General features: G+C 40.8%; 1 protein-coding gene across 1 annotated transcript in view; it reads right to left on the bottom strand.

The window, feature by feature from the left end:
• The window catches only part of ATP23 (ATP23 metallopeptidase and ATP synthase assembly factor homolog), a 30,934-nt gene that overhangs the window by 3,901 nt on the left and 12,881 nt on the right, over window positions 1-14,152 (bottom strand). Inside the window, exon 5 of the mRNA XM_020990154.2 lies at window positions 10,238-10,321. Coding sequence (XP_020845813.1) covers window positions 10,238-10,321 — 84 coding nt within the window. The remainder of the gene's footprint in view (window positions 1-10,237; window positions 10,322-14,152) is intronic.

The following is a 14,152-nucleotide window of genomic DNA, read 5'->3' as shown; positions in this document are numbered from 1 at the left end:
AATGCGGAAACTGAGGGGCAGCTAGGTGGCGCAGTGGATAGAGCTCTGGCCTTGAAGTCAGGAGGACATGAGTTCAAATCCAATCTCAGACACATGACACTTACTAGCTGTGTGACCCTGGGCAAGTCACTTAACCCCAATTGCCTCAACAAAAAAAAAAAAGAGCAAAAAAAAAAAGACAAATGAGGAAACTGAGAATCTGAGAGAAAAAGAGACTTGCCTTAGGTCACACAGTGACTGACAGACAAATCTAGGACTTCAACCCACATCTTCCAACTCCATATCCAATGCTCTATTCACCATGCCTACAACAAAGCACATGTGTCCACACCCCTGGCACGCAGACCACTCACTAAATAAAAGGCTCTCCCCACCAGATTCCCAAACCGTAGTTTTTTTTCCTGCCCTAAACTTAACATAAAAGTGGGGACTTTTCCCTTCCCTGTGTTACCTCTAGCTTTTCCCCAATACTCTTTCTTTGTCCAGGGGTCCTCATTTTCATGTCTGCTGCTGATGAGTATACTTTTATTTTAAGTGAGCTAGTAGTTAAACAGTGATTTCTAAGCTTTCCTCTTCATTCGCTCCTCTTCCCCTCTGTGCCCTGTCAGAGGGTCACAACTATTTTTCAGAATCCACTTTTTCTTTATGATTACTTCCTTTACAATTCTCTTGGTCTCTGGAAGACAAAGATTCTTCTCTGTCTGGGTCTCAGATTCACTCTCTTTGCTATTGTCCACCATCAATCTGCCAGGACCAGGCAGGATGTCCCCTCTTTGCAGCATGAGTCCCTATTTCCCTCTCTTCCTGGGATTCAGAATACACAGTAGCATGTTCAAAATAATCATCATTTGGCCTTGAAAAGTCCTCAACTGTCTTCCCTGAGCCACGTGGTACAGTACTGGCTTTAGTACAGAGAACTTCTATTTAATCCTGCCCAAGCAATCCTGGGTTTCTCTGAGTCCAGATATCATATGTCACCTCTTTGGGCCTCAGTTTCCTCATGTGTAAAATGAAAAGGTTAGCTAGGATGATTCCTGGAGCTATAAATCCGATGATCATGACAAATTTTAAATATGAAGAGCCTACACCCACCATTTATAACAAATCAAACAACCTAGGGAACGTCATTTAACTTTTCTGAGACCATATCCCATCTGGAAAATGGGAATAATAATACCGCCTACCCCACAAAGCTGTTGTAAGGACCAAATGGGGTGATGTACATAAAGCACATTAAAAATCTTAAAGCCCTTTGTAAATGTCAGCTGCCATTTTTTTTCATGTAAATAGTATTTTACTTTTTCCAATTACATGTAAAGATATTTTCAACATTCATTTTTTAAGACTGAGTTCCAAATTTTTCTCCCTCCCTTCCCTCCCCCCCCAAAGCAAGCAATCTGATATAGGTTATACATGGGCAATCATGTCATGAAAGAAGAAACAAAACAACAAAAGAAAAAAAAATGGAACAAATAGCATGTTTCAATCTGCATTCAGAATCCATAGATGTTCTTTCTCTGGATGTGGACAGCATTTTCCATCATGAGTCTTTTGGAATTGTCCTGGATCACTGTACTGCTGAGAAGAGCTAAATCTATCATAGCTGACCATCGCACAATGTTGCTGCTACCATGTACAATGTTCTCCAGGTTCTGCTCACTTCACTCAGCATCAGTTCATGTAAGTTTTTCCAGGTTTTTCAGAAATCCACCTGCTCATCACTTCTTATAGTACAATAATATTCCATTACATTCATATACCACAACTTGTTCAGCCATTCCCCAATCGATAGGCATTCCCTCAATTTCTAATTCTTTGCCACCACAATAAGAGCTGCTATAAATATTTTTGTACATGAAGGTCCTTTTCCCTTTCTTTATGACCTTTTTCAGATATAGACTTAGTAGTAGCATTCCTTAATCAAAGAGTATCATTTCACAATTCCACCAACAATGCATTAGTGTTCCAATTTTCCCTCTTCTTCTCCAACATTTATCATTGTCCTGTTTTGTCATGTTGGCCAATATGATAGGTGTGATGTGGTACCTCAGAGTTGTTTTAATTTGTATTTCTCCAATCAATAGCGATTTAAAGCATTTTTTCATGTCATCACTATATTATAAACCTCTAGCCCTCAAATTCAGGCAACCCCTCAATCTACAATCACTATTTACACAACAGTAGTGATTCTGCCACACATGCTTAACTGGTTATCATACCACACTCTGACCAACTACAAGGTCAAACCTGGGAGTGAGTAGATGCAAGTTCTCTGCTCTTCGTCATCAATGTCTAACCCAGTTGAGTGGCCGGCCAGTTCCAGGCTTCAAAACACAATGTTCAGAGACACAGGAGATGTTCAAGGGGCCCTTCTGCCCTCCCCACAACACACACAGTAACACACCACCAGCCAGTCTGCTGTGCAGTGATTAGGCTATCAAGTTTCAGGGGCAATTCTGATCCCACCCAGAGAGCACACTGAAATCTAGCCACAAGCAATCTGGGAATGCAAGCTGGAATAGAAGATTGTCCTGAGGGAAGCCAGATCTTGCATTTTCACTTTCACCTCCTTATTCACCACAGGAGGGTAACTGAGAGGCAAAGACCTGACACAATCATTCAAATCCTCATTCAATCACAGATTAACAATAGCTGACATTTACATATGACATTAAGGTTTGGTAAATATAAGGTTTTGGTAAATATACATGTACACACACACACACGTGAGTGTGTGTGTGTGTGTGTTGTTGTCTCATTTGAAAATTGCATTTTAACTATGGAGGAGTTGTGAACTGGTCCAACCATTCTGGAGAACAATTTGGAAACTATGCCCAAAGGATTAAAAAACTGTGCATACCTTTTGACCCAACAATACCACTGCCAAGTCTGTATCCCAAAGAGATCAAAGGAAAGGGAGAGGGACCTACATGTACAAAAATATTTATAGCAGCTCTTTTTGTGGTCGCAAAAAAATCAGAAATTGAAGGAATGCCCATTAATTGGGGAACGGCTGAACAAGTCTGGCATATCATTGTGATGGAATATTGAGCTATAAGAAATGACAAGAAGGATGGTTTCAGAAAAACCTGGGAAGATTTAAATGAAATGATGCAAAGTGAAGGGAGCAGAACCAGGAGACAATTGTATACACAAACAGAAATGATGATCAACTGTGAAAGCCTTAATCAAGACAATCTAAGACAATTCCAAAGGACTCATCATGAAGAATGCTATCCCTCCTCCAGAGAGAGAACTGATGGAGTCTAAATGCAGATCAAAGCATAACTTTTACTTTCTCTATGTATCTTGCTTTTTCGGTTTTTGTTGTTGTTATTGTTGTTGTTTTTACAACATTGCTAATACAGAAGTATGTTTTGCATGACTTCATATGTTTAACGATATACTGCCTGCCTTCTCAATGGGTGAGGGAGGAATGAGAGGAAGAGAATTTGGAACTCAAATTTTTTTTAATGTATGCTAAAAATAAATAAAATTTTAAAATAAATCTTTAAAAAGGTAACAGCATTTTATATGACTTTAAGGTTTGCAAAGTGCTTTACAAGTTATTATCTCATTTGATCCTCATAACAACCCTAGGAGCTAGGTGCTATTATTATCAAGCTCACTTTACAGATGAGGAAACTGAGGCACAGAGTCATTAAGTGACTTGCTCAGGGTCACCTAGCTAGTAAGAATCTGAGAAAAGATTCACACTCAGGATTTCTTGTCTCCAAGTCTAGCACTCTATCCATACTGCCTCTTTGCTGCTCCCATTCCTCACCCTGTGAGAGGATGTAAACATTATCATCCCCATTTTATAGATCAGCATTAGCAATCATCTTTGATCCTATATCTGCTTGATGTGTACCTAGTACCCTGAAGCATACTCCAATAATACTCCTGGTGGATCTGTGACCTCACTGATGCAGGTATTCCCTCTAACAGTGGATACCACCGAACACCCACGCCTGCCCATCCTCTAAGAGATTCTGATCCAACAAGCAGGTCACTCAACGTACTGGGAGGCTTCCTTGAATCCTCCTGACATCCCAAAGAAACGAGTGGAGCGTGTGGGCCACCCATTTGCTAGCCTTCCCTTTCACCATGCAAATAAGCCCACCTGCTCCTAGCATACATTTCTTTGATGAGAAACTTTATACCACTTCTTCATTAAGTCACAGAAGTAGCTAGAAGGAACTTCAGAGATCATCGAGAGCACCCCCCTCATTTTACTGATGAGGAAACTAAGGCCCCAGGAGGTAAAGTGTGCCTGAGGCTACACAGACAGTAAACATCTAAGGCAGGATTTGAACCCAGCACCAATCTACCAATGCTTCTTCTCCCTGCCTCCCTAGGGCAGCCAGCTCATATCCACCGTGCACCCCTCTCCATTACCCTCTGGGTCACCCTCACCTTGAATTCTTCACTCAACAGCACTCCATGACTCAGGCAATCCAAGACTACCACGAGACCCTTCCCACAGTCAAACAGACCTGTGAGCTCACCATTACGGACACTCTTTCCAGGGATGCAGCCTGCAACCCCTCCTGTGTAACTCTTGCCTAACCCTCCCATAAAGTCAGCACAGGGTATCCACATGACATGCCGAGATCCTGCCTCAGGTAGGCAGTGCAGTGCACAGAATGCTGGACCCAAAATCAGGAAAACCTAAGCTAAATCCAGATTAAGACACTTACTAGCTGCATGACCCTGAGTAAGGCATCTGTCTGCCTCCGTTTCCTCAGCCACAAAATAAAGATATTAGCACTCACCTTGCAGTACTGTTGTTAGGATAAAATGAGATAATACAGTAGATCTTATTCCCTTCCCTGCCTCACTTTCTTCTGACACCTCAAGGAAACCAGCGGTACACACAGGCTGTCCACTGTACCTCTTGCTCTTGACATGTGACCAGCCCACTTCCTTTCAATCATACATTTTGCCATGACATCCTTTCTTTTCAGAGTTCACCTCTACCTCTTCTCCGTCTTTCCTTCCCTCCCACTTTCCTTGCATGTACTGTCTGCCCCTATTAGAATGTGAACTCCTTGAGGGTAGGAACTGTTTTGGCCTATCTTCAACTCTTAGCCCAGTGCCTGGCACCTAGTGTGCACTTCATGGTTATTACACAGTTGTTTCAGTAATGTCCAACTCTTCATGAACCCATTTGGATTTTCTTGACACATATACTGGGGTGGTTAGCCATTTCCTTCTCCGGCTCATTTTACAGATGAGGAACTGAGGCAAATAGGGTTGCGACTTGTCCCAGGTCACACAGCTAGTCAGTGTCTGAGGCTGGATTTGAACTCAGGTCTTCTGGCCCTAGGCTCAGCGCTCTATCCACTGCACCACCTCGATGCCTTAATAGAGGGTTACTGCCTTGCCATGTTGTTGGCTTGACTGATCCTTCCAACTGCTGGTCCTCCCTAACTACCTGGTGTTCCTCCTGTGCATACTCACACATGTACTTGTTGCATCCCCCATTAGAACGTAAAGTCCCTGAACACTGAATTATTTCACTGTTTGTGTCTGTATCCCCAGTGCCCAGGACAGAAGACCCTTTGCTCCTCATTTCCTACGTGGGGCAGCCTGCTCACATCTACCATGCACCTATCCACTGCTGAGCAATACCAACTCTTACCTCAGTCATACACCAGCACCAGGAAAATATTTGTGTTGGTTTTGTTTTAAATAAATGTCTTTGCTGCTGGGGAAATTTGGGGTCACTAAAGTTCCCTTTAGTATTTTCCTGAAGGCAATACAGCCAGGCCTTTTATTTAATCCTGGGAACAATTTCCTATTTACATTTTCTGTTGAAAATATATACATTGGGGCAGCTAGGTGGCGCAGTGGACAGAGCACCGGCCCTGAAGTCAGGAGGACCTGAGTTCAAACGCGGCCTCAGACCAAACACTTGACACTTACTAGCTGTGTGACCCTGGGCAAGTCACTTAACCCCAACTGCCTAAAAAACAGAAAGAAAAGAAAATATACATACTGATGAATAATAGTAATAATAATAATGATAATGATAGTATTTATATAATGCTTTAAGATTTGCAAAGCACTTTACATGTTATTTCACCTGATCCTCACAATAACCTTGTGTGGAAGGTGCTAATATTATCTCCAAGGTTGCACAGCTAGTGTCTGAAGCAAGATTCGAACTCAGGTCTTCCTAACCCCAAGCACAATAGACAATAAGTTGGCAAGCTCTAAAAACTGTCCATCTTTCTGCATGTCATAATCTGGGCAAGAGACATTCTTCATCTACTTGTTTTTTGTGTGTGTAGGTCATTAAGCCAAACTCTTAAATCTACTGCAGGAGGTTTTAAAGGTTGCTGAGACTGTGCAACCGGCAGAATGTTATCTGCATGTTATCTGGAGCATCCAGAAGCCTTCACCATAACTAAGTGACCTCTTCAACTTATATTTCCTCCATGCACAGCAGCCAACATCCCTGGTGAGCATTTATCTCCCTCTTTTATTACTCACCTGATATTAATGAACAGTGTCACCAAAGGTTATCCCTGTTGTATAGTTCAAAGAATCTTTAAGTTTGATGTACAGATGGGATGGACCTTGTTGGATGGCGGCATTTTGGTCCATCAAATCAAATGCTTTTTTACAGTCAACACACCCCAAGCAGTGGAACGTGTACAATCCACATCTTTCAGTCCATCCTAAGATGATGAAGATGTGGTCTACTGGGGAATATCACTGGCAAAAGCCAGCCTTCTAATACCCTCATCAAGGATGCCCAAAACAGATATGTAAATCACTCTTCTAAAAGGTTATATAGATGGGAAAGAAGGCACACGGATCAGCAGTTATTAAAGTTGTCTCAGTTACCTTTTTTTGGTAGTAATTAAAGCCCAAGATTTTTTTCCATATCTTTGTGATAATTTAGATAATTCTGAAAATCAACAAATCCCTCAACACCCTCAGAACCTTATCACCATCAGCACAGTCCTATGGCACTGAACTATACAATGATGAAAATAAACAAGGATTAGGAAGCATCTACATTTAGCATGGTACAGTGAAAAGTCAGCCAAAAAGCACTCAAGTATCTACTCCAGGCTAGGCACCATGCAAAGCACTGGGGAGACAAAGAAATGCAAAAACATGCCCTCGAGACACTAGTGATAATGAGGAAAATGATGGTGACAACAGCCAGCATTTACACAACATGACCATGCAGCTGTCCGCTGCTCTGAATAATACTAACACGCCAGCACCAGTAGAATATTCATGTTTTGGTTTTTTTTTTAATAAACATGTCTTCGTTGCCGGGAGAAATTTAGGGTCATTAATGTTCCCTTAGTATTTTCCTGAAAACAATATAGCCAAGCCTCTTGTTTCTTTCTGGGAACAATTTCCTGTTTACATTTTCTATCAAAATACATATACTGCTGAACAATAATAATAGTAGCATTTATATAATGTTTTAAGGTTTGTAATCCTCAGGGGCAGGTAGGTGGTGCAGTGGATAGAGCACCGGCCCTGAAGTCAGGAGGACCTGAGTTCAAATCCGGCCTCAGACCAAATACTTGTCACACAGCTAGTAAGTGTCTTTGGGCAAGTCACTTAACCCCAATTGCTTTTAAAAAAAAAAAAGGTTTGTAATACATCCTGGAGGGTAGGTGTTATTATTATACCCATTTTGCAGATGAGGGAATTGAGGCTGGGAGATTAAGCGATTTGCTCCATGATACACAGCTATACTGGATTTGGAGTTCAAAGTATCTGAGGCTGGATATGAACTCAGGTGCTTCTGATTTAGAATCCAGCACACATACAACAATCCACCTAACTGCACCAGTCAGAATACTAGGGTTCAAATCTCAACTCTATTTCTTATTAGCCACGTCACCATGGCCAAGTCACAGAGCCTCCATTTCCTCATGTATAAAGTGGGAATGATAATATTACCCTATCTACCTTAAAAGGCTATTGTGGGGAAAGTATTTTATAAGCTGAAAATCACCATATAAACTATGATTACCTCCATTCTACACGGGTAATATTAGCACTAATCTTCATGGCATACAATACTACGCACCTACTTATCTCTGACACTGATGTATAGCTATCTGCCTAGAGCTAAGAGTACAACCTTAGCTAATGGGTCTTCAAGGGCTTAAAGAAAAAATGAGATCTCTGCTTCATTCATGGAAACATTTATTGCCTGCTCCGAGGTTGTCAGGTGCTTTCCTTCTCTAATGTAAGATCTCTTCCTCAAGAATTTAAATAGAATTTTTCTGAGTTCACATGTATGTGTACAATCTCTTCAATGTAGCTGTAATATTATTATTATTTGTACTAGTATTAGCCAATAAGTTTTCCTATAACCTCCATTTGAAAAACCAATTTCTCATGAAAAAATACTAATAGTTTTTCAAACTTTTCAACACTAACTTCATTTCTTAATTTGATCAAATCAGGCTTGATCTTATAGTGATAAAAAATAATCCTCTGGAAATGCCTCCTGTGATAGCTTTTTACAGTACCAGCTGCTTTCTATTCACTGGTATCTGGGAAGAGTTTCCTGATCTCTCATTACTGAGTAGCATCTAAACCATTTTTTCAAAAACAGACCAAAAAAGATTTGTTAGGAAAAGCAATAGGGTGTGAAAATAATCCTCTAATATCTAGAATTCTAAATAAAAATTTTGCTAAGCAGGTAGTAGGGCAGTATACATGAATGTAAGGAAAAAGAAATATTTTACCTCCTAGGAAAGTCTCAATTCCCTAGCACTAATTAGCAAGGTCACCAGCAGACCAGGGAGTTGACCTTCCATGTTGCCCCTCTCCAGCCAAAACTGACCATGTAAGAAGGGATCCCCTCTCCTCTCCTTTCCAATTTTTCCATGAAACTTCTGGTCTATCTTACCTTCTAGGATCCCACGGTCCAGAGCGGAAAGGAACCTTAAAGCTGCTGCTTATAATAACTGACAGTTACATAGTACTTTAAAGTTTGCAAAATACTTTGCATACCTTATTACAATGGAGATTACAATGAAGTAACACTGTAGATATCATCCTCATTTTACAGATGTGGAAAATGAGGCTCAGAGAGGTTACATAACTTGCCACAATCACACAGCTTACGTTTCAAAGGCAGAATCTGAACCTGGTTTTTCTGATGCCAAATCCAGCACCATCTCTCTATCTAGTCTAATCCCTTCATTTTACAAATGAGGGAAGTGACGCCCAGGAAGGCTGTGACTGGCTCAAGATCACACAGTCATAAATGCCAGAGCCTCAAGGTCTCTGGACTCCCAATCTAAGCCCTTTCCTCCTCTCTCCGACAAGCTTGTACTTACTATGTGCCAGGTAGTGGGCTGAGCAGGGGAGATGACACAGATTCAAAAGGAAAGCAGTCCTGGCACACGAGGTGCTTATATTCCAGTACTAGATCACACTGGGGAGTGATGACAAGGGAGGGAGACAGAGGGGAAGGAGAAGCATGTGTTCCGGGCCAGGGTGAAGAAGCACGTCTGGGACTAGTCCAGTTAGCAGGACACAACAACATGCCAAGGATTTCTTCATATTCCACATATGAAATGGGTAGAAATAGGGACCTGATTTTGGATTACAGTATGAGCTTCTCCCTGTTTCTCCTCTAAAACAACATCGCCTATTTTCCAGATCCAAGTGTCTAAGGCTATTTCAAATCTTGGGGGTCTAGGTATTTTAGGTGAAACCTGTCTAACTTTGGAAATCAACCCAGACATGGGGTGCACCACATTCTAAGGATTCACTTGGTCACTCCAGGATCGGATCCATTCCACCTTCCAAATTTATTACACTACTGACTTCAGAACACGAAGGTCGGATGGCTCTCATTTTATAAGTAAGCTGGCTATTGGTTCCATCATGTTGGGTTTGAGTATATCTTAGAAAGCAGCATCACAGATATGTAATTGTGACTGCCTAGCTCTCAGACCTGGAGAATGCACATAAAATTTTCATTCAATTACACCATCCGTTCATTAACAGCCTAGACATTTACAAGGGAAATAACATTTCTCCTAGTCCACAAATTTTTAAGCACCTCCCAACAGCCATTAAGCATCATCTATTTATTATTCTTCTACCAATATACATACATGCTTCTTTTACCCTTCTGTCAAGGCTCTGAAACCTCATTCATTAGATATAACCACTTTTTTAATCCTATTCTTCCCATTGGCAACACTGCAGAAGGAATTTTTTGTTTGTTTCTTACCTGATGGTGCTGTTTTAATCCAAAATTAAATCGGATAATTTCATTGGAAAGTGAGCAGTCTCCACTGAGATTAGCCGCTCGAACCTGCCACAAAGATAGAAGATAATTAAAAGGGAAGGCAATGCTCATGCTGCCTATCTTATATCTTTAATATACCATCTGTTTAAAAAAAAATTAGTTGGGGAACTGTACAAAATCATTCCGTTTTTTCCAAGAGAAAATACAGGGTTTCTCAAAAGTCTTAGTTGTAAGATATTGAAGATTGACTCTGCAGTAAGACTTTGGGGACATTATATATGTAAGACATTAAAGATAAAGCACATGTGCATAATAGGGAAGTTCTTGCGAAAAATATCAGGCACTGTACCCCCGGTCAAATGTGATCTCTGTGATAGTTTATTTTACTTAGCTTTTCCTTTTGGTTACAGTGGAAGGTTCTGGTACAGCGGGGAAGGAGAAAAGGGGGAGTGGTTACAAAAGACAAAAACACCAGCTTTGACGGCTCCTCCAGCAGAGGCCACAGACACTTCCACCAGAGACTTCAGACATCCTGAGAGGCAAGGGAATCTTGAAGTCAACTGGTCAGCGTGTGAGGACAAAGCACAGTGACCACGCATGGCTGGTCACTGCAGTGAGGAGGGTGAAGCAATACAGCACATGCCACACGTAAGCTGGAGCTACAAGCACCAACTCATCTTGGATTACAGTGTAGGTTTTTCCCTACTTCTCCTATGAAACAGGGCTGCCTGTGAAGAAGCTATGAGTTTAACTGTCATTCTGGTTGTTACTGTTGAGTCCTTTAAGTCCCATCCGACTCTTCGTGACTGTATTTGGGATTTTCTTGGCAAAGATACTGGAGTGGTTTGCCATTTCCTTCTCCAGCTCATTTTACAGATAAGGAAACTGAGGCAAGTGAGGTTAAATGACTTGCCCAGGGTCACACAGCTAGTAAGTGTCTGAGGCTGGATTTGAACTCAGGAAGATGAGTCTTCCTGACTCTAGGCCCAGCGCTGTATTCACTGTGCCATCAAGCTACCCCATCCTGGGGAGGCTGCACAAAGAAGCCTCAGAAGACCTGCTTCCTGAAAGAACTGGATTTAGCCCTTATCTTGAAAAAAGCTTAAAGAGAATTCTTAAGGAGAGACATTAACTGATATCCAGAAAGAATTTAACATGGGACTGTGTTTCCAGAATTGAGGAGAAGTCGGCGAGTAAAGTGATGGATATAAGTGACTTTGCTGTGATCTTTCCCACAGCTGATCTATTACAATTATTTATGTCTTTGTTTAACTGTTGTAGTATACTACTAATAAATAGTACAGCTCATGTATTTAGGCCTAAGATATTAAAGGGTTTGATACATAAAGAGAGATGAGCAAGTGGTTATGGGGGAAGTAGTTTCTCCACTTTATACAATAAAAATATTTCATATTTAATCAACCTGGTCAGGGGCTCAGAGCTAACCTTAATGAGAAAGATGTAATTTTTTGTAATTAATGTGGAAATACCAGAAAATACACTTCAATTTAAAACCTAGGATAAGAATAAGCTATTACTATACATGAGTTTGGTTGACTCAAAAAACCGTTACAAACCTTTTTTACTATTAAAGAAACAAAATGAGCAAAAAAGAAAAAAAGAAAAAACTCTGTAGCCACAGGCTGGGTCTCACTGCTGCCACATCCAGATGGAGTGGAAAATCCACTCCACCATGACTTCTATCAGAAGGCAGGTGGTAAGCCAGGCCCGCCCAACATACAGCCCGTGGGCTACTTACAGCCCACCAGAGGCTTTCAGGTGGCCCATAGTTGCCATTGGGCACTCTCCTATCTGTCACGTGACCCACTGCAACCAACCATCACCAGTCTGTCTCTAGTCTAAGCTAACTGCAGCCTAAAGAAGTTTAGCCTATTTTAATTTTGGCCCCTACCTACTGCCACATCGTGCAGGTCCATGGTAGACTAACGTGTGTATCGAGGGCAATACTGTCGATTTGTTTTGCTTACCTATATCTATTTGTTACAAAGAAAAAAATATTGGGAAATGACAATGATGTTTAAAATAAAACCACTATGATCTTTTTAAAAATCCGTCAATCATGCAGTCACCTTGTCCATCATGCTATTTTAAAAATTTTCTTTTTGTCTTTCAGGAAGAAGTTTTGGGTCAATAAAATCTTCTTCTTGCCAATTCTGGGCCAGATCACTTTCCATGCAGGTGTATGTCCAAGTCATATGTATTGATAGATAGGCTCTATTATTTGAATTTCACGTAATAATGAAGTACGACAGTAGGCATGCTTCATTCACTTGTTTTTATTTAGCTAGTTAGTTAGTTTTATTTGTTTGTTTAGTTTTATTTATTTAGATTTGTTTTTTTTATTTACACATATCGTTTGTATAGGAGTAATCTGTAGTCCACACTCTTCTGAGTGATTATGGTTCTCATTTGAGAACCAGGGATTAATGCAGTCTGAAGTGTCGCCACGCATTTTTTTTTAGGAACATCAGGAGAACCCCCTCTTTGATCTGCATTACGTGTCCTCCCTGATGGTGGCAAACACCTTGAGGAAGGATACTTTTCCTTGTTTTATGTTACATAAAACACTTGATATCAAACAAAATTCTCTCCATCTATCAGAAAGTGCTATTTCTGGGGCAGCTAGGTGGCACAGTGGATAGAGCACCGGCCCTGAAGTCAGAAGGACCTGAGTCCAAATCCAGCCTCAGATCAAACATTTGACACTTAGTAGCTGTGTGACCCTGGGCAAGTCACTTAAGCCCAATTGCCTTAAAAAAAATTTTTTTTTAAAAAGTGCTGTTTCTAAATTTCACACTGCAGTTTTATTGCTATAGCCAATTATCTGCTAAAGCCAGAAGTGAGGCCTCAGATTGCTGAAATGTAAACCCAGACCCTCCTAGAAACTACCAAGAAAGTATTTTGGGGATCTTTAAGTGATCACTGTGGTTCATACATCAACGTCTAAAATGTCGGAGGTTGCACCTCAATGTAAACCACACCTTTAGGTCAAATATCTCCAGATAACCAAGAAAAGCCCTGGCCTTTGTTATTTTTTTTAAAAGCACCCAGTTCATGTGTCACAAATCTTTTCTTTTTAACAGAAATCTATTTTTTCTCCTACCTCCCAACTCCACTGGGGGGAGGACCAAAATCTTTGTAACAAACACACATAGTCAAGCAAAACAAATTCCCTCATTGGCAGTGTTCAAAAAATCTATTTCTCATTCGGCACCCTGAATTCCTCACCTCTTGGTCTGGAAGTAGGGAGCATACTTCATTATTGGTCCTGGAATCATGGCTGGTCAATGCACTGATCAGAGTTCTTACAGTTTTCAAATGTATTTGTTTTTACGGTGTTGCTATTACTGTATAAATACAAACATAAAGTGGTATCTCAAATCCCTATGGAAGACATGACATTCCTCTTCCACACTCCCATCTCAGAACCACTGCCCCAAGCTAAACTTCATAGAACAAATCAGTTCTTCCAACATAAGGAATCAAGCACACTCCCCAAATGATTCTACTAAGTATGTGCCTGGCTGGACAGTTCAGGCACATCTGTCCCGTGTTTGTCTTTGCAGGTATGTAGAGTAACCCCCAAATAATTCCAACAAATATATGAAAAAGTTTTAAATTATTCACATACCACTAGACCTCCTGACATCGGCTCAGCACAAGCAGAATGGCCTACTCCTTGTTATTTCTAAAGCAACACAGCCTCATTACTCGGAGGAGTTCAAAGCATTTAACATATTTTAACTTGCTAAGCAGGCATTAACTCTCACAACACCCAAGGGAGGGAAATATTTAACAAGTTTTCACCAAGGTTTCAGTCTCCTCTCCAAATAACACGGCTTGAAATTAAGTGTATCTGAGGCTGCATATTAATTT

This window comes from Phascolarctos cinereus, unplaced genomic scaffold (genome assembly GCF_003287225.1).
Source record: "Phascolarctos cinereus isolate Bilbo 61053 unplaced genomic scaffold, phaCin_HiC Scaffold_1;HRSCAF=81, whole genome shotgun sequence".
NCBI lineage: Eukaryota > Metazoa > Chordata > Mammalia > Diprotodontia > Phascolarctidae > Phascolarctos > Phascolarctos cinereus.
Note: the sequence above shows the minus strand (reverse complement) of the source record. Positions and strands in the feature narration are given on the sequence as shown.